This window comes from Copadichromis virginalis, linkage group LG7 (assembly GCF_057382275.1).
Source record: "Copadichromis virginalis isolate Kocher_CV1m ecotype Utaka linkage group LG7, C_Virginalis_male_GT1.1, whole genome shotgun sequence".
NCBI lineage: Eukaryota > Metazoa > Chordata > Actinopteri > Cichliformes > Cichlidae > Copadichromis > Copadichromis virginalis.
The window spans coordinates 51,306,560-51,333,578 of NC_140624.1; the positions used below are offsets into that span (position 1 = coordinate 51,306,560).

General features: G+C 41.7%; 1 protein-coding gene and 1 long non-coding RNA gene across 6 annotated transcripts; one reads left to right on the forward strand and one right to left on the reverse strand.

Moving 5' to 3' along the window:
• Positions 1 to 1,176: 1,176 nt before the first annotated feature.
• sec16a (SEC16 homolog A, endoplasmic reticulum export factor) lies at positions 1,177 to 21,792 on the reverse strand. Of its 5 annotated transcripts, none has more exons than XM_085464059.1 (31): positions 21,719 to 21,792; positions 16,711 to 20,085; positions 16,479 to 16,630; positions 16,176 to 16,258; positions 15,956 to 16,070; positions 15,611 to 15,800; positions 15,217 to 15,397; positions 14,976 to 15,118; positions 14,141 to 14,202; positions 10,392 to 10,530; positions 10,041 to 10,283; positions 9,867 to 9,964; positions 9,689 to 9,770; positions 9,227 to 9,344; positions 9,024 to 9,135; positions 8,821 to 8,926; positions 8,516 to 8,656; positions 8,292 to 8,405; positions 7,912 to 8,101; positions 7,491 to 7,819; positions 7,378 to 7,422; positions 4,903 to 5,067; positions 4,737 to 4,814; positions 4,542 to 4,598; positions 4,314 to 4,434; positions 4,042 to 4,179; positions 3,837 to 3,919; positions 3,549 to 3,620; positions 3,168 to 3,206; positions 1,789 to 1,857; positions 1,177 to 1,613 (listed from the first exon to the last, which is right to left on the reverse strand). In XM_085464059.1, the coding sequence occupies exons 2-31, from the start codon at positions 20,011 to 20,013 to the stop codon at positions 1,545 to 1,547; spliced, it is 6,837 nt and encodes a 2,278-aa protein (XP_085320185.1). In that variant the 5' UTR covers positions 20,014 to 20,085; positions 21,719 to 21,792; the 3' UTR covers positions 1,177 to 1,544. The 5 variants fall into 5 exon arrangements, with proteins under 5 accessions (XP_085320185.1, XP_085320183.1, XP_085320184.1 ...); XM_085464057.1 differs by having other exon boundaries at positions 3,147 to 3,206; positions 21,719 to 21,791; XM_085464058.1 differs by having other exon boundaries at positions 3,147 to 3,206; positions 21,679 to 21,745.
• Positions 21,793 to 21,844: 52 nt separating this feature from the next.
• LOC146706061 (uncharacterized) lies at positions 21,845 to 24,288 on the forward strand. The gene is made up of 3 exons (XR_014921445.1): positions 21,845 to 22,323; positions 22,423 to 22,485; positions 24,040 to 24,288. It is a non-coding gene; the product is annotated as an uncharacterized LOC146706061 (long non-coding RNA).
• Positions 24,289 to 27,019: the final 2,731 nt, after the last annotated feature.

The following is a 27,019-nucleotide window of genomic DNA, read 5'->3' on the forward strand; positions in this document are numbered from 1 at the left end:
TTTACTGCTGCTTAGAGTACCATATTCTTCTTTGTTCACAAGTGCATTACTAGTTGTAAATGTGGTAGCATTTTTGCTTTCATTCCCAGCTGAGTTATACTTTCCCGAGACTCTAAACTGTTATGTAATGAATGAAACCAGAGGACATCTCTTTCAAAGTGCTACAGAGGGCCAAAAATACCTTTATTATGATTTTTTTTTTCCCCATTTCTACCTTTTGTATTTATAGTTTTCTGTCAAGAACTTTACATGAGGGAGTCTAAAACACTGGAGACAACTGCTTCTCTGAAACAAAACTGAGAAAGGGGTTAAAATCAAATTGTCTACAAAAAAAAAATTAAAATAAAATAATAATTGGGATGACTAATGATTGAATTAAAAAAACAAAAAAAACAAACAAAATCACAGTAATTAAATGTCAAGAAGTACTTTGAATAAAATTCTTTCATTTTACAATGTAGATAAAGATTTATTTGCAGAAGCGGCCAATACAGGTGATCAGAATATGAATCTGTCATCTCAATCAATCATAAATGCATTTTGTCAAAGCGTATCAGAAAAATTTGTTGCTCTACACACAAACACACACACTCACACTTTTATTTCTACATCTCATAAATACAATCAATCTGATATACAAATATTTGGATAGATTCATTTTTAGCGACATTTAAAATGCAGTTTGAATCCCGGTTCTTGTCGTTCTGCAGACCACCTCTCGATAAGATCATTATTCAGTTTCTTGCGAGAGAAACTCGAGCTCGCTTGGACGAAAAGACCCTGTGGACACTTCGTTAAAATTGATGGGCAGTTGAAATAGGTATTTGAAACGCGCAGCATCCTAACACTGCAGACTTTCATTCTTCTCTACATCATCCATCATGCTTCCATTACTGAAGGGCGACTGAGAAAAAGCAAAGGGCATAGCAGACGAAGCAGTACCAGTCTCCATTTGACAGGACACCAAAGAGCTGCACATAAAAGTCCAAAATCTGGATTTAAAAAAAAAAAGAAAGACAAAGTGCCGCTCTTCTACCTGTCACACATACAAGCAATCACAGGCATCTGGACTTGAGACAGAATCAAGAAAAGGGATGATCATTCTGTTAACAGTGTTACGTTTGTGCGGAAGCCGGGTAGCTTTAGAGGATCGACGCATTTACTGTACATTAAAACCTACATGAATGTACAATTTGTGTATGAATGCATCCACAGATCAGCCTCCATTTTTTAACTGTCAGTTTTCTATTTGGATGCGAGAAAAAGCCCTTCATGGACACACGCCTGTGTCAGAAACACATCAAAGTCAGTAATAGTTACTGAACAGGGGAGGGGGGGAGAAAAAAAAAAAAAAAAAAAAAAAAGGAAAAAAAAAAAGAAAAAGGTTGAGTTCTGACATGACGGATAATGTGATTATACTCTTCTTAGGTACAGGCAGGAAGAAGGGTCCTTAAGACATAAAGCAGTTTGTTCATGTGCTTCTTTTACTTTCAGCTAGAATCCTCTGCTATCCAACAAGTCTGCCTCTTTCAGTGGGATGTTCTTTACTTCATCACTGGGTACTGACGTGGACCGCCCAAACGACCTGAGCGTACTCCTGATGGTGCACTTGTCTGAGGAAAAACAGCAGCAAGGAAATGTGATTGTAGGGTGAAAAGTAGCAAAACACACAAAAAAAAAAAAAACAAAAAACAAAAAAAAAAACACCCACACCAACCCCCAACCCCCCCAAAAAAAAAACCAACCTGTAAAAGGTCTCTCACAACTGTGAAACTTTGGAGTTCATACCTGTGCAAACTGTGAGGGGTTATAAAAGGTGACGCCCGCAGCAGGTGCATTCCCCTGGGCTTGATCGCTCTGTCCAAAGACAAGTTCAGTTACTGAAGTGTGTGTGCAGTGTCACACTAACATCACTTTAGAGCAGAGATGGAAAGCAAGACACAACTCACAAACAGATTTGACCAAAGTATAAAATACAGTGGCTTGCAAAAGTATTTGGCCCCCTTGAACTTTTCCACATTTTGTTTCATTACAGCCACAAACATCAGGCAAGGTCTATGGGCAACTGACTGCACTCAGACTAAAGGGGGCTGAATAATTACGCACACCCCACTTTTCAGTTATTTATTTGTAAAAAATGTTTGGAATCATGTATGATTTCCGTTCCACTTCTCACGTGTACACCACTTTGTATTGATCTTTCACATGGAATTCCAATAAAATTGATTCATGTTTGTGGCTGTAATGTGACAAAATGTGGAAAAGTTCAAGGGGTCTGAGAACTTTTGCAAGCCACTGTAGAAGCCAAGGAAATGAGAGGAAGCAGTAAGGACACGAGGACACAGCGAGGCAGCATTACAGATATATATGTGTATGATACATATGTGACCACATTTTCCAAAATATACATCATGCTGTTTTGAAGAAGAATTAAAACTATTGCGTAAAACTGTAAAGTCAATATGAAAAACTCTGTGCTCATAAATCACATGGGAAGTAGGATTTTTTCCCCCCCTCTATTTCTTTATAATCAGATTTTTTTCTTGCAACCAGAGACTAACCCCCTGCTGGCCACTGGAAAGAATGCAGATTTAGGACACTTTCATATTGACTTCCCTTTTTAGATCAGATGACATAATTTTACACGCACTAAATCTTAAACCAAATAAATTAAATGATGCCTGAAAACATCAGACAACATGATAGCATGAATCTGTATTTATGTGTAATTTTATGGCACTCCAATTGATGTCAAGGCAATTCATTCTAAATCTCAATACTTTTAACTTGCTAACAGGACTAGGTTAGACAGAGATGACAATCTTTTGAGAACTAGAGGTATGGGACTGGGAGTGCTGCAGTCAATCCATTCAATAAAAACAATATATAACCAAAGTTAATAGAATTCTCATCTTTTCTACTCCACAGAAGTGTGAACACTTTTTTTTGGCGACAATTATATAACTATACTCTGATTTTATTGTCCATTTGTGTTATGTTGAGTTAGTAATGGTGAAGACAACAGGCAGGGTTTAATAGGCAAAGAAGCTTTGGGTGGGTGCAGTGAAGCATGCTACTAGTGATGTGGAGTGAGCTACAAGGGTGGCAGGCAGGGGTGAGTTAACTTAAAGCCCAGCTAGAGGTACCTGGTTTAAATGCTGACTCACTTCGCGTGATAAAGAACTCATTGAACTAGAACGTGACAGCTACAGACAGCAGGAGGAAAATTAAAAAAAACAAACAAACCCATTTTAATAACCTGGCATGCACTGGATTAGTTTTCAGAATGAAAATGAATAAATCAGCATAAAACCATGGTTCATAGAAAAACAGACATGGAAAGAATTATATTAGACCAGCACATGGAACAGAGTATTATTTATCAAGGCGTTTCACATGAATATGAGGAAAGATTTTAATTCTACATGCATATAATATCATGTTCTTTCGCTCCTACATTAATATTACAAAGAGCAAAGTGCACACACTGGCCACTGGCAGTCGAGCATCATGTTTCAGTTGCATTATGACAGGAGGCTTAGGCTTACCTCTCCAGAATGGGAGCCATCCGGCACTGTAGGACCTTCTGGGGCAGGTGGTAACAACATTGGGGTGAACATCTAGACAGATTTTTAAAAAAGCGCAACAGAAGAAGTTTGGATAAGTAGAGCTGTTGCTTTGTACTTATTGATGACTGCCTTACATTCTTTCTCAGTATGCTGCTTATGTTTTGTCTTTTTAATGCATTTTTTCACTTATCTTTTAAAAATGAAGAACAGGAGTAAAGTTCATGATTATAAAGAATGATGAGGATTACTAGTAAAGAGTAGAGATACCTGTGGACCAGCACTGGTGTTTGGTGAGTTCTGCTCCTGATTGCCTCCTTCACTGCCTTCCAGAGGTTGTTGATCATCGGGAGCTAATCCAGGGATACAAATAAACATAGAATTACTTCAATCTTTAAAAGCAGAAAATCCTCTACAGCCACCAAATGCTGCTGGTGAATACAAGTTATTATGCCATCTTGCACATGACACACACCTGAGCTAGGCACAAACAGGTTAGTAGGAATAGGCATTGGTGCCAAAGGAGCAAAGATGTCCGCTGGAGCAGGAGCTGGACCGCCAGGTTTAGCAGCTCTGCTGGGGTTCAAAACATCCACGTATCTACTCTTTGTGCCTGAGAGGGAACAAACACATCTGAGTTAAAAGCGCCCTATAAGAGAAGACATGCTTCTACTTTTAGATGCATTATGCAAGGCGAAGGATGAGGTTTGTTTAGCCAAAAGCCACTCTGAGTAATCCTCATCTCACCTGCCTTCCTGGAAAACATGTTGACAGGAGGAATACTACTCGGTGGTGCAGCAGGCCCTCCAGGACCAGGAACTTGAGGCATCTTGGGGAAGACAGAGGGTGGTGGCGGAGGTGGCTTGCTCTAAAAGTTTAGAAGAAAAACTATTAGAAGTGTTCAATTTGTAAGAATTTCAGGCTTTCTGCACACTACAGGTCCAGCCTGGAGAACACATTTTCAATTTTACAGACCTCCTCCTCAGGCTCGTTCAAGTCGACCCATCTCTGCTTCTTTTCATCCCACACAATCTGACAAAGATCACAGCACTCTCATATTGGCCGCATGTACAAACAAGTGTATGAAATTTGTAGAACAGGTAATGTAAACAAGAAAAAAAAAAAAAAAAAAAAAAAAAAAAAGGTGAACGTGTAAAAGCTATAACTTACAGACTTATTTTTGTCATCTGGCAAGTGAGCTTCATTCTTTCCTTTCCCAATGATCCAACCCAGCCAGCCAACCCCTTTCTGTGTGTGTAAAGATAATAAGTATTCTACTTAGCACAGTGACCACAGTGCACACTGAAAACCTGAGAGCCAGTATGTAAAACTGAACCTTTTTTGGAGAGTCCTTCTTGACTTTCTTGGCCTCTTCTTTAATGGGCTGCTCGGGGATTGAGGGTGGAGGTGGAGAGGCTTGCACCACAGTTGAGTTGCTCCGCTCTCTTCCACCAGAGTGAGTAGAAGACTCCGAGGTGGTACGGGAGCGGCGTCCTGATGACTGGATGACGGAAAATACCAGAAAACACAGATATAAATGAAATGCATAGACCTCCAGATACAACCTCTTTTAATCATCATATAATTTTTTTTTAACTTATTACACAGGGATGGTGTTTTATAAATACTGACTTGATTCCTGATATCTTTTTATCTGTTTTAGGAAAACACATACAAGTAAAACATCAAAACATTGATTAATTTCTAATTTCCCAACAAGAAAATCTAAATGTGTTTTGAATGTGTGCCCCTCTCTTATGTCATATATATTCCTCCTGTTTGTTATTTATTTGTTCTGTCTTAATATTTCTATTGTATTCCTGCACAGTTTGTGTGAAGCACCCACAATTTTTTATACCTGTACAAAGACAACAAAGGGCTATTCTATACTGTTCTAAAAATCTATTGTTAAATAGATGGGGTATGTCAGAATAAAACTACTAGGCCTAGATTTAAGTTCTTCCAGGATGTCTTGGTGAAAACATTTATTCCACTGCAGATAATGGGCTAAATCAGATTTTTTTTGTTAAATGAGAATATTAGAAGCAACAAAGTAAACCTAGCAGCAAAAGCTGCATTCTGGGAAATGCAGACAGCAGGTTTTAACTTTGCTATAATCTCTTGATCTTCATCTTAGTTTTTAAAAACTAATCAGGCCTACTTTTTAAGCAAACTGTAGTGATTTGGGGACATTTTACAAAAAAAATCTAAAGCCAACCTAAAAATAATGTCTTGTATACAATTAGTAGCGTTGCCTTGTTTCTGAGCGGATATGCATAGACAGCCAGTCTTTTATTGCTCATTTTCAGTTCTGATAATGACTAATATAAACTAGAACTGGACAAATTAAGTAGAATTACACATGCTAGCAGTTGAAATTAGAGATGGCACGATACCACTTTTTTTTTATGTCCGATACAGACATAAATTTGGATATCTGCCGATACCGATATGAATCCGATACAGTGTTTTTTAATCAACAAAACTGTTTTTTTTTTTTTAAATATCTTGCTGCATTTTGTATAAGTTCATACTCAAGTTTAAAACAACAACTACACTAAAGCTATTCTGTTATACCTGTATGCAAAAAAAAAAAATTTCATAGTTCAGCAATACTGATCAATCTAATAAACTTAAACCTACACCATCCTCCCTATTCTGGTATTTTAAAGAGTACTTAGCGTAAATATTAAGCAACCTAACTAATAGGGTTCCAACTCCCAGCAACAAAAAAAAAAAAAAAAAAAAAAAAAAAATAGGGAACCACCCCTCACGCTCCACCTCATGATGCTTAATCGACGTAATCAACCTTAATTTGATGCAGTGGGGGGGGGGGGGGGGGGGGGGGGGATGCACAGAAATCAATTTTTCAAGAAATATTAAATAGATTCAACATCTTTCTTCAACAAAATTGCAGCCTGCACAGATGGTACCTTCCCAAAGGAAAAAGTACTATAGCTTACTAGGGTATATATATATTAGACTTAATAGTCACTATATACAGTAATTGACTTCTATTCATTTTACATCAAATTAAAACTTTGGGTGTAAGATTTGGATAATTATTTATTAAAAGCTCGACATTTTAAATGAGAATAAGAAAGAAAAGTATGTCTTTGTGCCCCCTTTTCCCTGTTAATGCCCTATCGGCCCCCCTGGCTAAACTTTGCTAGATCCACCCCTGCACAGTTACCAGCGTCAGCTATGTAGAAAAAGATCCTCGAGTAGAAAGTAATAATAAATAAATTCTAACAACAGCTGATCAAGCTTAAACGTGCTGCTGTTGTTCAGCCGCTGGTTTCCTCTTTCTGGTGCAAAGTGGGCCAAAAACAAACAAGAGACACGGACTCGCGACAGAAAAGCCGATCAGCTGATCGTTAAGCAGTTTCATGATTGAAGTAGCAGCAAGAAGAGGCAGTCGCTCCATATATCGCTTGTTAAGCTTAACGCAGGAATGCTTTACAAACATTCAGAGATGGGCTTACACACTTGCTTTACTTCTCTCGGGGATAACTTTGTCGGAGATGAAATGCCGGGTTGCTAGCGAAGCTCCAAATGCTATCCAGACCACCGACAGGTCCCGCATGCCACAGCCGCTCTATCACGTGATGCATACTGCTCCGACGTGCTAACGTTCTGAGGCGAGTTACGGCGTGTTGCAAGTTTTGTGAGGTGCTTTCGTGATATTTAATGGATCGGATTACATTTTTTATTTTTCTCCGATATCCGATCCAGTAATTTAGGTCAGTATCGGACCGATACCGATACGTAATATCGGATCGGTCCATCTCTAGTTGAAATACAAACATACCAAATGCAATGACGATTGTGAAGTAGTCCGAGGTCTCCCGTGACCCTGCAGAAGTAAACATTGTATAAGGCTCTTTACAAAAAATAAATAAATAAAAATTAGCAGATACCGACCATCTTAGCCATCTGATCATAGAAGTCCTTCTGAGGAGTCAGTGAGGTCCTACGTGGTGAGGATGGCATTGACTGGATGTTCGGCATCTCTACTGGGGACCGCGGTGGCTGTTCTACAGGTGGCATGTGCCCAGGAGAAGGGGGGATGTGCGGAGGCATGTGCTGAGGTTGGAAAGTGGGAGAAGCAAAGCCAGGACCCTGTGGGGGGTAGTTTGGGAAGGGAATCTGGGCTTGTGGTCCGCTAGTGGGGACCGGATAGTACTGGGGCACATCACTGGAAGGCGAGAACTGAGGAGGAGCCATTCCATCTTGGAGAATGAAAGTGGAAGCTAAAAGAGAATACAACAGATGAGATTTGATGTATTTTAAATGTACCTGACATTTCAGATAAATAAAAAAAAAATGCACCAAACAAACAAACCTGGAGGCATCAACTGGACTCCCTGTGGTGGAGACCCAGGCAGTAATGAGCTCATGAGTGGGTTATCAGGGGCTGGGTTATCTAGCGACATGCTGTTTGGTGGGCTCGGATGGTCCAAGTCAGAGCTAGGGGTGCTGCACTCAAACTGTATCGGAGTTGTTCTGTCTGCATTGTACGTAATCAGACCCGTCTAAGAAACACAAAGCATCAAACATTTGTTTGATCGACACAAACTATTAAAAATGTTCACATAATTATTATACACAGCCTAATTTATTTATTTTTTTTTCTATTCAGAAGAAAAGTTTACACAACCTCCCTATATGACAACTGCTTATGTCACAACAGAACTAGAGTACAATGTTTTTCCTTCTCCTCACTTTCATCTGTCCATCCAGCTGTCTCAGGCGAATCAGCCATTCCGGCTCAACGAACAACTCCTGCTCTGGTTTCTCCTTCAGTTGTGGATCGAAGAACCGCAGCTTTTCAGACATCTGTTGGCAAACAGTGTAACAGTAACCTTTGTCTGAATGCAACGCTGCAAAGTATTTAAGTGACTATATTTAGGCAAAAATCACAGCTAAAGAGGAGAATAAGTGTATACCTGTATGATCTGACTGATGAAAACGGGGGAGTAGTAAGAAGGCTGCACGAGGACGGTCTTCGAGATAACTTCGCAATAATGGAAGGCCTGAGCGCTCAAGCCTGCCTCAGCCAAGCGGCATGCATAGATCAATTTAAACACCTAATGAGAAACAAGAAGAACAGAAGAGAGTGATACTTCTTAGTAATATAACATGATAAACATCACTGTAAATAATGCAGTCGTGTATAAAGTTCTTGGTTTATACATATTATTTATTGTTTGTCAACTGGTTTAAAAAAAAAAAAAAAAAAAAAAAAACTCACTTGGAAATTTGGCAGCGAACAAGGTTGGGAGCCTAGAGACTGAGCATACTCATAGGCTTCAGTCCTTTGGATTGCTTCATTAGTCGCAAATTGAGAAAAGGGCAAACTGAAAAAACAAAGATGAGGTTACACATGTTTACTATAAAATGTGAGGACTTAAATTTAACATCTTGGAGCTACGTGGGTGTGGTTATTGCATTAACCTGTGGTTGGAGCCAATCAGGACCATCTTTGTGCTCTTCTTTGTGAAAACGCCAAGACCAACTTGAGCCATCAAATAACAGAAGTGTGCTGCATCAACCAGGCCCTTCGAAGCTGGCGTGAGACAAAATGAGTGCAGACAGAGTTTAAGGGTGCATGTTTGTTGCCAGCGCTCTTGATTACTGAATTCTTGACAAAACCCTACCAAGTGTGTCGCCCATGGTGGTAATTGTGCGAGTATCCAAATCCAGGGTGTGTGTGAGGTTTGACAGCACCATGGCCAAATGAGGACGCCAGTCTCCCCACTTCTCCTCCCCGCAGCACTGTGTGGGAACAAGACATATGTTAGCCAGGGCAAAATAAACACGCCTTTTTTTTTTTTAAAACAAGTGTCTAAAGCTACAGTACATACTGGAAGCGATTTATTGCCACCAGAGAAAGTGAATGATATTTGGCACCTTCAAGTGACTACAGGTGAAGTGGGTAGGACCTGCAATAAGCTTTCAGGCAAGTGACTGAAGAGACTACCAATGAGAGTGAAGAATACCATTGAATGATATATGGCCTGCTAGTAAATATATTAGAGGGTCATCTAGGCAATCGGAGCCTGTCCACAAGTGACTGAAACACTTCCAGTGTGTTTGGAGGAGGGTAAAACAACACTTACGGTGGCTGACGCAGGCATCCTCCCCGACATCAGCTGGTATACTGTCTGAAGAGGGTCATTTATGGGCAAACTGTTAGCAAACCTACACAACAAAGACACACACAAAATAATATAATATAATAACAATCATAGAACAAATAGGACCAAAGTTAATTATTCTCACATCTGATTTCTTTACCTCGTCATGACTCGGGCATGAGTCCTGTTGTCCATCTTACTGGCCAATAGCAGGGCATGGCCCCAGAGACCTCCCTTCATGGCTGCTTCTAGTGCATCCTAATTCAACAACGTTCAGGTATTTAAAATCTTGCAAGTTAATACCTCATACTGCATTTCTTATGTACAATTTTACCTTCTTTCGGCCAAACAGCAGCAGCTCCCTGAAGCGTTCTGTTTCTTTGCCAAAATTTTCTGGGACAGTCATGAAAGTGTCCGACAGTAGAGACAGTGGTCCGGCTCCAGGCTCTTCCTCGGCTCTCGCCAGTGGCTCGTTATTAAAATCAATCAAGTTGGCTTCATTAGGACTCTTGCCGGGAAGCCAGACAGAGCGATGCTCCTTCAGCAAGAGGTCAGCAATATCTGTGCCCACAACAGTCTGAGGAAACAGTACGAGTTAAAACGTTGTCTCACGCAAATGTGAAAAGCCACAGTCTTGCCTTAATTTCAATGTATGGTAAGTTTAGTGGTGCCTGCACAGTCTTACCCCATTCTGTCTACATAGCAGCATGATGAAGTCCCAGAGGAGGCGGGCAGAGTCTCTGTCTAAGAGGTTGTTATCACGGGAACACTCCAATGCTTTGTTCTGGGAGAATTTAATCACGTCCACCTTGTGAGTCTCTTCCCTGATGGACAAGATGCAATATTAAAACAGAAAAGCAGTCAATGATGCATTCAATATAAATAGGGAGTTTTAGGCTCTGGCTAGGAATTAGATTTATTTCATTGCTGTTACGGCCCTGGCCATAAGCTGAATCCTGGTGGCCGTTTTAGGTTTTTTCTGTCTGTGTCTTTAAGAGGCTCTTCAGGTTCTTCCTAATTGGAAAGCTGGCTGCTGCTGATTGGCTTCTTGATCATGTGGCTGCTTTGAAAATCCCTCACCAGCAGTTCTCCCGGGGCAGCAACTGACAGCAGCAGCAGCAGACCCGACCATGGCCTCCAAAACCCTCTGTGATTTTTGTGCTTTCCTGATTATTGAGCTTTGTAAATAAATAGATTATGGATCACATGTAAATAGGGGCACCGTTTTCTCCTGTTTATTCAGTTAGGGGTAGCACCTGTCGTTTGTTTGGTTTGTGTTTCACCTAGGTTTTAGGTAGCACCTCCCTTTTTGAATGTTTGTTATTTTGGCGTTTGTTCACCCCAGAGTTAAGCTTTCAGTTTGGACAAAACCTTTCACTTGAAATTTGGCTTCTGGGTATGGTTTTGGGGACAAGGGTGGCGTCACTTCCTTTTTGTCTACAGCTTTTGGTTGGCAGTTTTCTGGTAGGGTAGGGGGTATACTAGCCACAATGACTTTTGATGTGGATGGTTTTGCACAACGGCCCACCATGGATAAGTTGCAATGATGCACGAAGGCAGATTTGTTGTTGGTGGCTAATTTGTTTAATGTTAGTGTCCCCTTAAATGCACAAAAAGCAGAAATTAAGCAGTGTATGGCAGAGGAGCTGGTAGAAAAGGGGATAACTGCAAAGGTGAAACCTCGACTGGTTGATGCTTCTGAGAATTTGGTGGTGGATGTGGGAGCAGAAGCTGCAGCAACCATCCCACAAGCTGTCAGTGGATGGATGACACTGGGGCGGAGGCTCCTGCTGCCATTTAGGTCCCAAACATTGAACCAGCCGGTCAGTTACAGGCAGGAATGGTTACAGAGGATATCAAGCTCGCCCTTTGCCTGAAAGAGGTCGAGCTTGAGACTAAAGCCAAAGAAGCTGAGCTTATGCATCCCCGCGTAAGGGCTATGGAGCTGGATCCTTCCCAGGAACACAATGCTATGTCTACCCCGTGAGCAAAACTTCCGAGACATTCTCCTCTGACCAGTTCAATGCAAGTAAACAAGTTGCTTTAGGGTCACCTTTCAGAGAAAGTGAGGTTGATTCTTACTTTAACGCCTTTGCATCACAACCACTTTAAAGTGGCCCAGTGGTTAGCTGCGAGTAAAGTGAAGGATTTTATTAGCTAAGAGAATTCGTCCTATTGGAAGAATTCAAAATGTGTCTCCCTGAGAATGTTGTTGTGTATCTCAATGAGCAAAAGGTGGTTTCTAAAGCTGCTGTTCTCACAGATGAGTTTTCGTTTTCAGCTGTGCACCATGAAAAGGTTTCTCCTAAGTGTCAAACGCGCCCTGATCTAGTTCCCATGACTCGTCGTGAATACTTTTATTGCCGTGACACTGGACATCTCATTGCTAATTGTCCGTTGCTTCGCCGCAAAGAGCAAGCTCAAACCTCGAAAAAGACAAAAAGTGTTGGTTTCGTTCGGTCGGTGTCCGCTCCTAATCCCGTCAGTGATGAACCAGGAAATGACTGCCTTGACAGCAGTTACTGACCTTTCATTTCAAAAGGGCTCGTCTCACTGAGTGGGAAAGAGGAAGATAATGTGCCGATTGCAATTTTGCACGACACTGGGGCTACCCAGTCTCTCATTTTGGAGAGCGTGGTGCTGACGCTCTCGTATGAGGAGTGAAAATGAGTGTGTTATGGGCTCCGATCGAGAAAACACTAAACACCACTAATTTGAGGGATTTTCTTTCTCCCAAGTACTGAAAACTCAGTGTAACCACCTCTGAAGTTTTCTGATCAGTTTGTTTGTGCAGTGCATTGTCTGAATAGTAGCATGTTTTGTGCTTGGGGTCTGCTCTGTCTTGCTGCCCACAGTAACTGTCCAATCATGGCTGTGGTGCCCTTGTGGGATTAATAGGAATAGGCTGTAGGTTTTTTTTTTTTTTTTTTTTTTTTAAATGTACATATCTTCTTGTACTGAAGAGAATGAAGCTATCCCGACGTAGCTGAAGCTGTTATGTTCTTCTCGTCCAACTTGAAAAGCAGCTTTCAGTTTGGGGATGACTACTGTGGAGAACATGTCTGAACCACCCCACATAAAATCATCTACATGACATGCAAGTACCCCTGTCACCTTATAGAGATCATCTAGCCAGTAGAAGACAGCTGAATCTACTTTTGACACTGTGCCCCCCAGCTTCTGCATGGTTGCTTTCACCCAGTTTTACCTGCATAATGAAGCATCTGCCAGGCCATAAACACATTTATTCAATTTCATGTAGTTCCTTTGCTCTGTGCTTCTACCGGTGGTAACTGAGCCAGTTTACGCAGCTTAAATGTGTTAACGCCGCCATCATGATTAAGGCGATTAAATTTTTTTTAACGTACTCAGTCTAGCTTTGGGTACAATGCCCACTGGTGTTTCCTTGAGTGTGCACACCCACCTTGTTGATATACATTTCTGACCCTTGTCTTTCTCCTCTTTAAACACATCGTTTCTTTTCCAGTTGTCAAGTTCAGTTTGTTTGGCTTGTGAGAAGATGTCTTCCTTCACCACTAATCTTTCATCTCTGTCTGTGCATGACTTGGCATCTTCAGACGGTGTCACTTGGAGGTTGTTTATTTGCTGCACATTAATGGAACCCATGGATCCAGCAATTTCCTTGGGCTCACTGTACTCCATGTTGTACCACTTTGTGTTTCCCAGTGGCTTTTCCTGCTCGACTGATTATTTTTCCAGCATATGTTTGACCCGTTTCTTTGTCTGTGTATTTAATTATTTGTCCAACTTTAAGTTTTAGTCCTTCTATATCTGTGGTTGAGTGGGACAGTGTAGGACCTCTTTCTCTAGCTTGTACTGGATCACAGAAGGACTGTTTTCTGTAGTACCAAGCAGTTCATTTTTTGTTGATACCATCTCCTCACGTTTGCTTTCAAAAATCGTGTTCCTCACCAAGTACCACTGCTGGGGTCTTTAAAAGATTTTCATCTGTTTTAATCTGATTTTCCTCTTCAGTTTCTTCCATTTTCACTTGTGGTTCATCCACTTTTCTGAGCCTAGACTGGTGTACTCTGACATAGGTTCCTCCACACCTGGCAAATATTACTACACCTTGGCCAATGACCACACCTGGACCTTTCCACTCATGACAATCTCTCCTTTTATAATAGACTTCGGCCCCAATTTCATATTTGTCAACAATGGATTGCAGCTGTTTGCGAAAAGCTCTTCGTATCTCTCAGAGCATTCAGCTTTCAATGTTAGTCCAATAATCAAAAAATTGACATTAGAAGTCCAACTTTAATGGTCGCCTTCCTTTGCACAACCACCGAAAAGCCAACCCTCCAGACTTCTACTCCCCCCTTTTCCACCTGCGTGTAGCCACCCCCTCCACAGGACACTTGTGCAGTAGGTTACATACATCTTAACACAAAGAAGGTAGAATTCCCTTACTTGACAAGAGGTCCAGGGAAACCTCGCAGTTCTGCCTGATCAGTGGTATCCTGCAGCATGGTCTATAAATACAGGCAAAGGATATAATAATTCTTCAGATGTCCTTCAGATTATGGTCATACACATATATACGCCTACACACACACACACACACACACACACACACACACACACACACACACAAAAATCCACAGAAGCATTCAGTCTAAGTTTACGGGCAAATGCTAACAGTTACTTCAGGGCTTCTATCAGAAGATAATGGATATCATCAATACTGTTCCATCTGCTCGTCATTTTTTATGAATGAAGATAAATTCAAATTAACAAGAAGTTAAATCACTGTTAGACAACAGCTGATGGTTTTGAGACTGCATTCTAGCTAATGCAATCTCTCTTTTGCCCTTCGCACAGGATGTTTACCTGCATACTGCTCAAAGGTTATTGCTCAGTATTACTGGGACTATGAGCAGACATCTCGTCTCTTTCCTACTTTATGGGAAAAGCTGTCTGAATCAACCCATACAATCTAGTGGTCTTTAAGTGTCAGTGATTTCAGATCATTTAGTGTTGTACATTTAACATTTTGTGTCTGCTATAGTAAATCCGCCATAATCTTAATGAGATAAATAATGGGAAATAGAAAAAAAGGAAGAATTTTTTCCTTAAAAGACACACAGCTCATTAGTTTTAGTGCTGCTTATTTTGCTAGGTTTATTGAAACCGGAGTAATACAGTTTCAGGAACATCTTCCAAAAGACCCAAAATAAACAAACAAAAAAAGCCAACCAAAAAACAAAACAATATATCAATGAAATATGGTCTGTTAAAGCCATACCTCAAGGTTGTGGATGTCAACTAAAGCAGGCTGTCCTGCTGAGGGCAGATTTGGCAGAACCTGAACAAGATGTCCACCAGGTCCAAAACGAGCACAGCGGTGTGGTATGGTGAACTTTTCTGGGGTTGCAGGACGAGGAGGGGCTAGAGGAGAAAAAAAACCAAAGAGAATCAGACCATTCAACTCAGCTAAGGACCCTTAGAAATGAAAAAAATGCTTCAAAGAGTGATGCAGCACTTACGCTGCTCAGGGGCAATCCAGGTGCTTTCGGTGGTATACCCAGAGGGATAGTACTGGCTATAGTTGTGAGATGCATCAGTCTGATCTGGGTACTGCCCATAGGAGTAATCCACAGCCAGAGTGGATGATGTGTTATCATATGCTGCTGACACCAAGTCAGGCTGGCTCCTGTACACTTGGCTCTGTAACAAAGAGAGAATTATTATTTATAATGCAAATGAAACATTAAAAAAAAAATAATAATACATGGAAAAAGAATTTGTAAATTAATTTTTGCTTTAACAATATTTCTACAGTGATTACTCATAAATTTTGGCCTGGTCTCCATTTGTGGTTCAGCCAGATAACTGCATACACAGAATACTTGTGAGACATATGTGGGAAAAAAAAATTGCCTGTTGCGATCGTGAGCTGAAGCTACTCCGTCTGCTGTGGTGACTGTGGGAGCTGTGGACTGACTGTTCACTGTGGACACTGCGCCGGTCAAAGTCATCACCATAAGCATCTCCCTGACGACGGTAGTCCTCATCAAAGCTAGCATCGTAACCAGGATAGTACTGCCACTGGTCCTCATAGCCAGCCTTCCTGTGAGTGAAATGTTGTAAATTGAATTTCGATTTTCTTTTTCCATGAGACACGCATGAACAATAACACTTCTTACACTGCCTTTTATTACTCACTGTAAATGTACATTAATATTATAACAACTCCATGATGTCCAAACAGTATTCTCTGCATACCTGGTAGGATACATAGATTGATTGCTGTAGCTGTCTCCCCTTCTGCTATCATCATAAGCCCAGTAGGACTGGTCATAGTATCCTCTATATCTGGGGTCATAGTGGCCATAGTATCCTTTACGCAGAAAATATGAAACGGAGACAGGGAAAGACATGAATTAAGAAAAAAATAAATAGATAAATATTCAAAGCTTTCAACACTATGAGCTACGAGCCATACCTCCAAAGTACTTGGCATAATTTGCATAATAATCACTATAGGCACTTTGGTTTGCTCTGTGGTAATCCTCGTGATAGCCTTGCCTTAAGGGGAGAGAAAAAAAACAATTCAAAGATAAGGTAATGATGAATGAAGTAGTACAATGTATTAACAGATTTTTTACATCCAACAAAACCAACATCACAGCAGGGAAGTCTTTAACTTGCAAAATCCTCTTAAGATACTTAAAAACTCAATTTATAAATCAGAAACACGTGAAAAGACAGTACACACCATTCAAGTAATCTTGTGAGTTTCACTAACCTGGATGATGGCCTGTCAGAGTACTGGCTGGCTCTAGAGTTAGGACGCTCCGGCTGAGGCTCTCTGTACTGGTAGTTTGTATCACGATAACTTTGGGTCTGCCCCTCATATCTGCCATACCAAGGATCTACTCTGTTCCTGTATGGTCCTGCCTAAGAGATAAGAGCACCAATAGAAATTGGGAAATAAATATTCACATGCTAGGTTAAATAAAAGGACACCTTATACTTACTTGATAATATGGCTGTGCTCTAGGATCCCCAGATGGAGGTGGGTATTGGCCAGAAGGATATGGTGCTCTGCTATCTGGGTAGTCTCCATAATTATTATAATAGCCACTATACATCTGACCCGGTGCTGGTGGAGGCCCATAGCCTTGATGGCTTCCTGCAGAGGACGGTGGGCGAGGTGGCTCCGCAGGAGTTGTCTGTGGAGCCCCTGGAGGACCTTGAGGCCCAGGAGGAGGAGCATTTCCTGCAGATGGCCCCTGTATTGGAGCAGGATACTGGTAACTGGGGGGTTGTGCTCCACTCGCTGTAACAGGAGGAGCATCTTTTTGTCCGTGCTGTGCAGCCTGAGAATCTAATACCTTAGGAGGTTCTGCTGGGGGCTGCTGGGTGTTTGGAGCCGTTTGAGAGGGTGCTGGTGGTACCTGTGTGGTAGATGAAGAAGTTGGAGTCTGGACAGAGGCATTCCCTTCCACTTTTAGAGCATCTTTGGTGACCTGTAGGTAAAATCCATTACTAGATTGTGGAGACTCATGAAGAGAGGAAGGGTGTCCAGAAGCCTGGCTCTGGGCTTGTGATTGGTGCATAGAAAAATCAAGCAGTTCATAATTTGATGGCTGATTATGATTAGAGGAAGGATCATTCACAAGAGAAGTTTGCAGATTAACTTGGAGAGCAGAGTTACTCTCTCCAGCCACTGATTGACCCCTTGAAAGAGGAGGGCGGACAGGCTGGGGATGCGGCGATGCTGTGATTTCTGATGTCGTAGCTGCTGTGTTGTCTCGAGTCAGATTGAGTGGACTCTGATTAGAAGCCGAAACACTGAAGCTCAGGATTCCAGGAGAAAAAAGTGGATTTTGATTACATGTTACTGAAGCTGGTTGGGAGGTAGTGGGACCCTGCCCCTGTGCAATCAATCTCACAGGTGGGGTAGTTTCCCTAAGGCTACTTTGAGTGGCTGCTTGAGGAGTGGTACTAGGGGGAATCACACTGTAATTGGACACTGGCGGGGCAATGAAAACAGGTTGGTGAAGCGAGCCAGACACAAGGAGAGATGCATAGCCCAGGTTGCCTTGAGAGTCACTTGGCTCTGCCTCACTCACCTTTGGCGGGTTCTCTAGATTCTCTGAGTGCTGATGCGAAGGTGGCTGGGTTCTTTGGGAGGGCTGCAGGTCCAGTGGACCATCCTCTGGAGGTTGGATAACATCAGCACTTGGCTCTCGTAATGGGGCAAGAACTATTGGGGCAGCAGGGGCGAGGAGGATGTTACCGCCCAAGGTCGTAGGATCATTCTGAGCCCACAGAGTAGTGGCAGGACTCTCACAGGGCTGATTAACTCCATGAGCACGGGATGAAGGTCGAGAGTGAGAATAGACCACTGGGTGTGTCAAAGGAGGTACGGCACCTCCAGCACCTGCAGGCAAAGGGTGACCTGAGCCATAAACATTTTCCATATTGTCTGGTGGCTGCTCCATATTACCTGGTGTACAATCTGCACCCCCTTCTGCTACCATTTTAGCCCTGTCAACCTCAGCAGGACGCACCCCGACCCCATGTGAGCGCACAGGTTCGAAAGAGCTGTTAGCACTGGCCTGAAAGATACCGGTTGGTTTGGGAGGGCTAGGCGTGGGGGGCCACATTTGCTCCAGAGAGCTCTGCTGTACACCCACATCTCCAGCTGGAGAAGTGTCAATCTGTTCAAAGTAGCCTCCAGCTGCAGCTGCAGCGACAGGCTGATTAGGATCATCAGAGAGTCGTGAGCTTTCCTGTTGAATAAAGGTGCCCACCACCCCCTGATGTCGACGAGTGCCTGTTCCACTCCCATGGCTCATGTTGCTGTAGTTGGACGACACACTGGCAGATCTCATTGGTCTGGGAATTGAATCTGGAGTCTCCAGGTTGGGTCCAGTTTCAAACTGCTCAGCACTGTGGGGTGCAGTAGCAGCAGTATTACTATGGATTTCACTGGGTAATACTTCTTGGTTTGGAACACACTCCAAATTCTCTACATGGTCAAACTGTGAATCCGATGGCTTCTGAGCATTTCCCTGTGATGGTTGATTGCCATCGATCATGTAAGGTACTTGTGAGTGATCTTGAAGAAAAGCTCCTTGGTAATCTGAAGAAACATCTGCATGACTACTGTGTGCCTGCTGGTTGTTGTGAAGTTGAAAAGTTCCAGCAATACCATTTACTGCCTTATTTCTCTCTGCAGACAGCGTTTCCTCATTTTCCACATCATTGTCTTTGAAGAACATTGAAAGTGTACCGGATTCCTGGTAATGTGGAAGTGGGGCTGGGACAGTACTAGAACTAGGCCCAGGCCCAGTACTGGTTGCAGGCTGAGATCCAGCAGCGTCAAGAAGGGGCTGAGGATGACCCATACCAGTACCCATTTGATGGTAGCCCGAGTCCTGTGGGGGCGGGTTAAACCAAAGATCTGGTGCAGCAGAGCTCTGACTGAAGTAACTCTGTGTTTGGAAATGGGAATTATGCTGTTGGGGACCATTTGGGTCTGGCCACTGAGAAGTAGGAGGTTTTAGTGGATTTTGAGAAGGAAGAGAAGCCTGATTCTGAAGATGTGCAGGTTGGGTCGGAGGGGTAGGGGTGTTGTGAAGGGGTGATGGGCTGTGGGAGGGGTACATCTGGGTTTGTGGAGGCATATAAAATGGCTGTGGTACAGGGTCACTAGTAGGCTGGAAATAGTTCTGAACTGATGGGGGGCGACTTCCGTGATCAGGGGCCCACTGGGAAGAGGAGGTGGTGACCGGTGGCAGTGGCTGGAAGGGCACTGGCAGAGGACCAGACTGTCCTTGAAATTCAGGGTTCAAAGGTGTCTGACTAGGTTCTGAGGCTGTAGCCATAGGTGCTGACTCTGTGGATGCAGATGGTATCTGTTCTCTTGAATTAAAATATCCCTGTTCATTATGTGAGGATACGTATCCAGTTGGACCAAGGGGTGGTGTACTGTGAGGGTTGAAGAGGGTCACTCCAGAAGCAGCAGCTGTGGCACCCTCCAGTGTCTGTGGTTGCGGAGGCAGCCCTGAGCCAGGTTGAGGGTACATGGCATTAGATGGTGTTTGCACTGGTGCAGGGTTGCTGTTAGATACTGTTGGGAGGCCACCTGCAGCCATAGGGGGAGGAGCTCTACTAAAAGCAAAAGGGTCTGTCATGGGTTGAGCAACAGGAGGCATTGTGGCAGGAGCTGCAGCAGCATGCTTGTAAGGCCTGGTCCTGCGGAACATATTGGGCCCAGAAGGAGGAGGGCCAGAGGCTCCTGGTCGTCCAGTCCGGGGAGGGGGCTGCATGTCCGCAGAGTTAACAGGTCCGAGGACCAGGTCACTCTAAGAGATCTCACTGAAGACTGAAGTCAGGCGTAGCTGAATAGAGACAAGAAAGAGGAAGTGATTAACAAAAAGCCCTGCCTCTTTGGGATACTTTACCACACCTTTGTTTGCATTTTAGCCTGTGGTCCTATTCAAACCAAACGTACAACGTGGCAAGTTCTACATCAGCCCTCAAGATGCTGTGGTGGGTAAATACATATAGTGCTCAATTCAATACAACACACTTGATTTACTGTAATGCATACTTGGTATACTAGTATACTATCTACTGTTAATTAAATGGTCTGTAGAGCATTTGATGGTCATCTTACTGGTAATATATTATGAACCAAAGCACTGATGTAAGTCTATACACTTGTATAGTGTATATCACCCAGGTGAGGAAAATATAATATATGAAATTTATGAAAATTTCCTTAAAAAAATAAACAAAAACAGGAAACTTAAATTAACATCACAGATCTCATGGAGGCTGCAAAGTTGAGTAGCTAAATAGTTTCTTTAAAAAGAAAAAAAAAGCACCTGCTTTTGCGTCAAATGCAGCTTTTAGCAGAAAGTCAAACTGAACTGCTCTACTGACAAGAGACCACAGTGCCATTGCATCTATAGTTGTTTCTTGAGTTCAGGTAAGGATGAAATCAGCCAAACAGGGGTGGAAGCTATGATTAAAATTATTTACACTTAGCATTAACTGGTAACTGTCACATGAGTCGTGCCACTACCCTTGTACAACATGTGTACACTTTTCTCAGTTGAAATGCAAAAGTTAATAGTGGACAGTCATTTAAATCACGCCACTACGTAGTATTAAGATCAAGGCCATGTATATTATTTGTCAAACAGAGATACTGAGCGTGTCTCAGTAGGAAGTTGAGTCAAGCTAACACGGCCTGTCAATAAGCATTTCAAATGCTAGATGTTTGGAGAGAAAGAAGACACGGAACTAATGTAACGTAGGGAAGTACATTTGGCCAGACGGGCTCTACCGGGGAGATCCCGGATCTTCCCGGCGCTCTAGGATATAAATTTACCAAGAGCCGTTGCACCCTCTTAAGCTTCGTATCGTTAGCACCGCAGATCTGCCAACTTAGAAAAGTCACAAAGTTAGCGTTGTTAGACATACGCTCCCTACTTCTTATCACTACTTGCCAGTTGTTCCAATATAGATGGCTGCTAAATCTCTTTGGTCTGGCACGACATTGAGATAGTGTTACACATTAAGCGACAGTCGGGTAAAGGTCCGGTGATTGGTACAACAGCTAACGGGAACCGTTCGGTGCTCCGTATGTCCCAAACGCCGGAGCCAGCAAATCACTAACATCTAAAGTCTGCCCGAATTCGTCCTTACACCAGCAGTTCTGTGAGTAACGAAAGGCGTAAAATTTCGGCACAAACTCAACATTGACATGGTTACACCGCGATAAGTTACAAGTCGCTGGCCACTCGTCGACCATAATTTAACAGGTTCACAGTCTGGTCAGCTAGCATTAGCACTGCTGCTTACTTAGCATTCCTGGCTAACTAGCCTGCGCTAATCACAAGGTAACAGTTCCCTGCCTGCCACAGACACCAGATTAAAACACCTAGAGTAAAACATTGTTAATTGTGTTGCAGATATACTCTTACCCGCTGTCGGAAATGTGTACAGAAATGAATAAATTCTTACAAGTATGCTGGAGTGTGACACACCGCCACCATCTTCAATGAACACATCCTACTAGGCTACGTGTACAAGCAGCGTCACGGGCCAAACAACGACTGCGTCGCAAGAGGGTGGGGGTTATTAAATACCCTTTCCGTATATTTATCATCAGATTCTTTTTAAGTGCAAAATTAATTGAAATATGGTATTTTGACGGCAATGCTATAATGAAAACACTAAATAGTCGTGTTTGACTTGGACATGGAAACTGCAACACAATTTTAATGCACTTAAAGGGGAATAAATAGGGACTCCAGATTCTAATAATGACATACCCTATGATATATCAAGTTCATGCTAAGCTATGTGTGCAATAAAAGACTATAACAGGCTGCTCGTGTTGTGTGAGGCATTATAATAGACTACCATAATAGACTATTTGTACCACTCAGTGTACAATTAAAGCATGCAAAACGGGTATTTGTCCACTGGGCAGCACTATCGTATCATCAACCTGAAAGCTTCTCGGATGAGAGGTGAAACGTCTTCAAGCAACTTAAAGAAGTCCAGACGCTTTTCTTTCCAAGCTCTTTAGACAACCTGAAATCCACTTGCTCCTTATTGGCAAAGTAGGTAGGAATGAGCCACCAAAATAAAATGATCTTCACTTGTTCTTGAATATTGTGGCATAGAGTGACAGTTTAAATACCCGGTTCCACTTTTTACAGATGTCAACTAAAGCTGAAGTATAGTGGGATTTGGTCTCGTTAAATCAAGTCAAGGAAGTCAGAGTAAGTCAAAGTCAAGCTTATTGTCAGTTCTGCAACATATACAGAACATAGAAGAATTAAAAAAAATCCCCCAGCCACAGTGCGAAACTATAGTGAATCAAAAATAAGAGAAAATAGGGAGATATAAGAATATGACGTACAGGTATGAATATACATATATATTATATCAAACTACAGCTCTGAATTGCATGAGATATATACAAGTAGTGCCATATATGTCTTAAAGTATATGAATTGTACAAGCATTCTTACAGTTATATAGATTATTGCTGATTTTTGTATGAAAATATGAAGTATAATTGAATTACTAAAAAGTCTGTGTACAACATTACCGTTGAGACAACATCAGTATGGGACTGAATGTTTAGATAGCAGCAATATTCTCTTCTGCAACCATCAGTAGTAGTAAATATAAAGACTGGATTCAAGACACTTGTGTGCTGTCTTACTGTTGTCTTATTGGGAATGTTGTTGATTTTGAATGTGAACTTCCACAGACATAGTATGTGAAGTTCAGTTTCCACATCAGAAGCAAATGTAGAGGATTGCAAGAAAAAAAATCTCTTGCCACTGCACTCACTATACAGATAAAAATAATTGGCCACACCTCTTGATGGTTGTTTTTTCTGAGCTTTGCCTTCAGCCTCTTAGTTAATTCAGATAAAACTGAGATTATTGTACTTGGCCTTGAAAATCTTAGAAATTTGGTATCTAACCAGATTCTTACTCTGGATGGCATTACCTTGGCCTCCAGTAACGCTGTGAGGAACCTTCGAGTCATTTTTGACCAGGACATGTCCTTCAACGCACATATTAAACAAATATGTAAGACTGCTTTCTTCCATTTGCGCAACATCTCTAAAGTTAGAAAAATCTTGTCTCAGAGTGACGCTGAAAAACTAGTTCATGCATTTATTACTTCCAGGCTGGACTACTGCAATTCGTTATTATCAGGATGTCCAAAAAACTCGCTGAAAAGCCTTCAGTTAATCCAAAATGTTGCAGCAAGAGTACTGACAGGGACTCAAAAGAGAGAGCAGATTTCTCCTGTTTTGGCTTCCCTTCATTGGCTTCCTGTTAAATCCAGAATTGAATTCAAAATCCTGCTCCTCACATACAAGGTCTTAAATAATTGGACCCCATCTTATCTTAATGACCTTGTAGTACCATATCACCCTATTAGAGCACTTCGCTCTCACACTGCAGGCCTACTTGTTGTTCCTAGAGTATTTAAAAGTAGAATGGGAGGGAGAGCCTTCAGTTTTCAGGCCCCTCTTCTGTGAAACCAGCTTCCAGTTTGGATTCAGGAGACAGACACTATCTCTACTTTCAAGATTAGGCTTAAAACTTTCCTTTTTGCTAAAGCATATAGTTAGGGCTGGACCAGGTGACCCTGAATCCTCCCTTAGTTATGCTGCAATAGATGAAGGCTGCCGGGGATTCCCATGATGCATTGAGTTTTTCCTTTCCAGTCACCTTTCTCACTCACTATGTGTTAATAGACCTCTCTGCATTGAATCATATCTGTTATTAACCTCTGTCTCTCTTCCACAGCATGTCTTTACCCTGTCTTCCTTCTCCCATCCCAACCGGTCGCAGCAGATGGCCGCCCCTCCCTGAGCCTGGTTCTGCTGGAGGTTTCTTCCTGTTAAAAGGGAGTTTTTCCTTCCCACTGTCGCCAAAGTGCTTGCTCATAGGGGGTCATATGATTGTTGGGCTTTTCTCTGTATCTACTGTACAATATAAAGCACCTTGAGGCGACTTTTGTGGTGATTTGGCGCTATATAAATAAAATTGAATTGAATTGAATTAGTTCCAGTGAAGGGGAAATCTTATTAATGCGTCAGCTTACCACAACATTTAGGACAATTCTGTGCTTCTAACTTTTTGGAAACAGTTTGAATAAGGCTGTTTCCTGTTCCAGCATGGTTGTTAACTGGTGCACAAAGCAAAGTCCAGAAATACATGGTTGGGTGAGTTTGGTGTGGAAGAACTTGACTGGCTTTCAAAAGAGCCCTGACCTCAACCCTACTGAACACCTTTGGGATGAACTAGAGCAGAGACCGCAAGCATGCAACATTAGTGTCTGGTTTCACAAGCGCTTGTCTTGATGAAAGACCAAAACTTTCCACAGACAATTCGAAAGTGCAGAACATATAGAAACCCTTTCCAGAGAAACAGAAGTTGCGATAGCTGCGAAGTGAGGACTGATGCCATAAAAAAGTTCCTGCTGTTAAAATGTGTAGAAGGCCCAAATACTTTTGTCTGTATTGTGCGTTTAATAAATAGGTAAAAACAAGAGGCCACCGAACATGTGAGGATCTGAAAAAAGTTAAAAGCAAAATGATTAAAAAAAATGTTATTTTTCCAGATTTAGGCACACTGTTGTTGCGTTTCTGAAGATAATCTGAAAGCACAGAACAGAAAGAAAATAATAAAGTACGACAGAAGAAAAACAGTCTTGTGATGAAGTGGCGACCTGACCGGGGTGTAACCCACCTCTGACCTTATGACATGGATTAGGCTTGAGGCCTCATATGACCTAAATTGGATAATCTGTTAAGAAAATGAAATGGTGGGTGGATGGATAGAGTCCTCATAATTTGAAGGACAGATTCCTTTTCCATGAATTGCATTAGGCATTTCTTTAGCTGAACAAGGTCAAAAGTGTGCACTTTGTTTTGTTCAAGTATATTATTACAAATGTTTCATGTATTAAAATATCAAAATAAGCTGAACAAAAATCACTGAATCTTCTAGAGATAATTTATTCTGACAGATAAATGTACAGTATTAACTCCTGTCGTTGTAAGAATGCATTATAATGCCCCCCCCCCCCTTTTTTTTTTTAAAGCAAATGGAGTCCACCTTGTAAAATTGTGGTTGGGAAAGACAAACAACAGAAACCAAACACTCTCCTTGGCAGAGTTTAAACACCCAGCATGTGAGTATACGACTGTGTGTTGTTCCCCCCCCCTTTTCCTCAACTTTCGCTCAGACTTGTCAACCGAAACCTGCCCTCCCATTAGACTGTGTCAGGAGACTTTGAGGCCATGGGGCAGGTTTGAACAGACCCTCTCGTTTACACCTAAAAAATCCCCCTGGCTTGTCCTTTCCATGCAGGAAAAGTGTCTTGAGTAATGTGGAGCTCCTCCTAAGCCCTGGCTCCTAATAATGTAACAACTCGTTGACATGTGAAAGAAAGTAATTTTAAAAACAAAAAAAACTATATTACATTTATTATTATTATAGTAAAGATTATAATGAAATCTAAAGGAGTATTTCTCATGATTACATTTCCAAGGAACTGCTGCCTGCAAATTAGAAGCTGAAGCAAGTTTCAGGCTTTTCCTAATGATTTTTTTTATATTTTAACACAGTGTTATCATGTTATATCTCCAGTGGAATGTTCAGAGCCAGCATTAAGCAAATTAATTATTTATTTAGATTCCTTTTAGGTCGACCCCTCCTTACCAAACCTACAAAATCAAACATATGAAGCTACCAGCACTGGTGACCCCTTTGTGAATAAGAAGCAAGAAGTATCTTTATTTATGTCCTTTTATAGCAATTTTAAAGACTGACTCCATAAATATATGAGAAATTTCACTAAAAAACTGCAGTACAGAAATAAGCTCACAACCCACTTTCTTGGGTACATCTGTGGAGCTGCAAATGCAAATATCTAATGAGCCATTTACACTAAAGAAACTCAGTGCATTTATGTAAGCATGTAGACATGGTCAAGATAATGTGCTGTAGTTCATTCTGAGCATTAAGCATGAGCATTACGTGACTCCAAACATGACATGGTTGTTGGTGCCAGATGGCTGGTTTGAGTATTTTAGAAGATGCCTGATGTTCTGTGATTTTCCTGCACACCTATTTCTAGGTTTACAGAGAAAGGATTAAAAAAATAAATAAATTAAATGAGCAGCAGTTTTATGGGCACAAATATCTTGTAGATACCAGAGGTCAAAGGAGAATGATCAGAGTGCTTTGAAATTTGAGCTAAAGACAAATAAAACTTAAATAACCACTTGTTAAAATGGAAGTAAGCAGAATACCATCTCTGAATATGCAACATGTTGAACCTTGAAGCAGAAAACCACTCCAGGTGACACTCCAGGCTAACAGCAGCAAACTGGACCACGCAAGCTACTATTTGCATGGTCTCACCTTTATGACCACAGTGTACCCATCTTCTGATGTTGCAAAGATCAAACCATCTTAAAATAGTTCCTCTAACATGACAGTGAGCTCACTGTACTCACTGTAACTTGATCTCAAACCAATAAAGCACTTTTGGAATGTGGTGTAACGAAATATTTGCATCATGCAGCCACCAAATTTGTGCTACACTATCATGTTAATATGGAACAAAATCTATGAAAAATGAGTTAGAGAAGACATGAAGTATTAAAGCAGTTCTGAAGGCAAAAGGAGGCCCAAACTGTTTTTAACAAGGTATATCTAATTGACCAGTATGTGTGTTTAGTAAATATTTTATTAGGCATAATAACATTTAACATTT

Excerpts from the sequence above, each read along its gene's own strand:
- sec16a (XM_085464057.1), bottom strand. The coding sequence starts at position 20,013 with ATGCAGCCCCCTCCCCGGACTGGACGACCAGGAGCCTCTGGCCCTCCT. Across the intron at positions 8,657-8,820 it reads GTTCGCTGCCAAATTTCCAA|GTGTTTAAATTGATCTATGC; the intron begins GTGAGTTTTTTT and ends GTTTCTCATTAG. Across the intron at positions 4,599-4,736 it reads CAGATGACAAAAATAAGTCT|ATTGTGTGGGATGAAAAGAA; the intron begins GTAAGTTATAGC and ends GATCTTTGTCAG.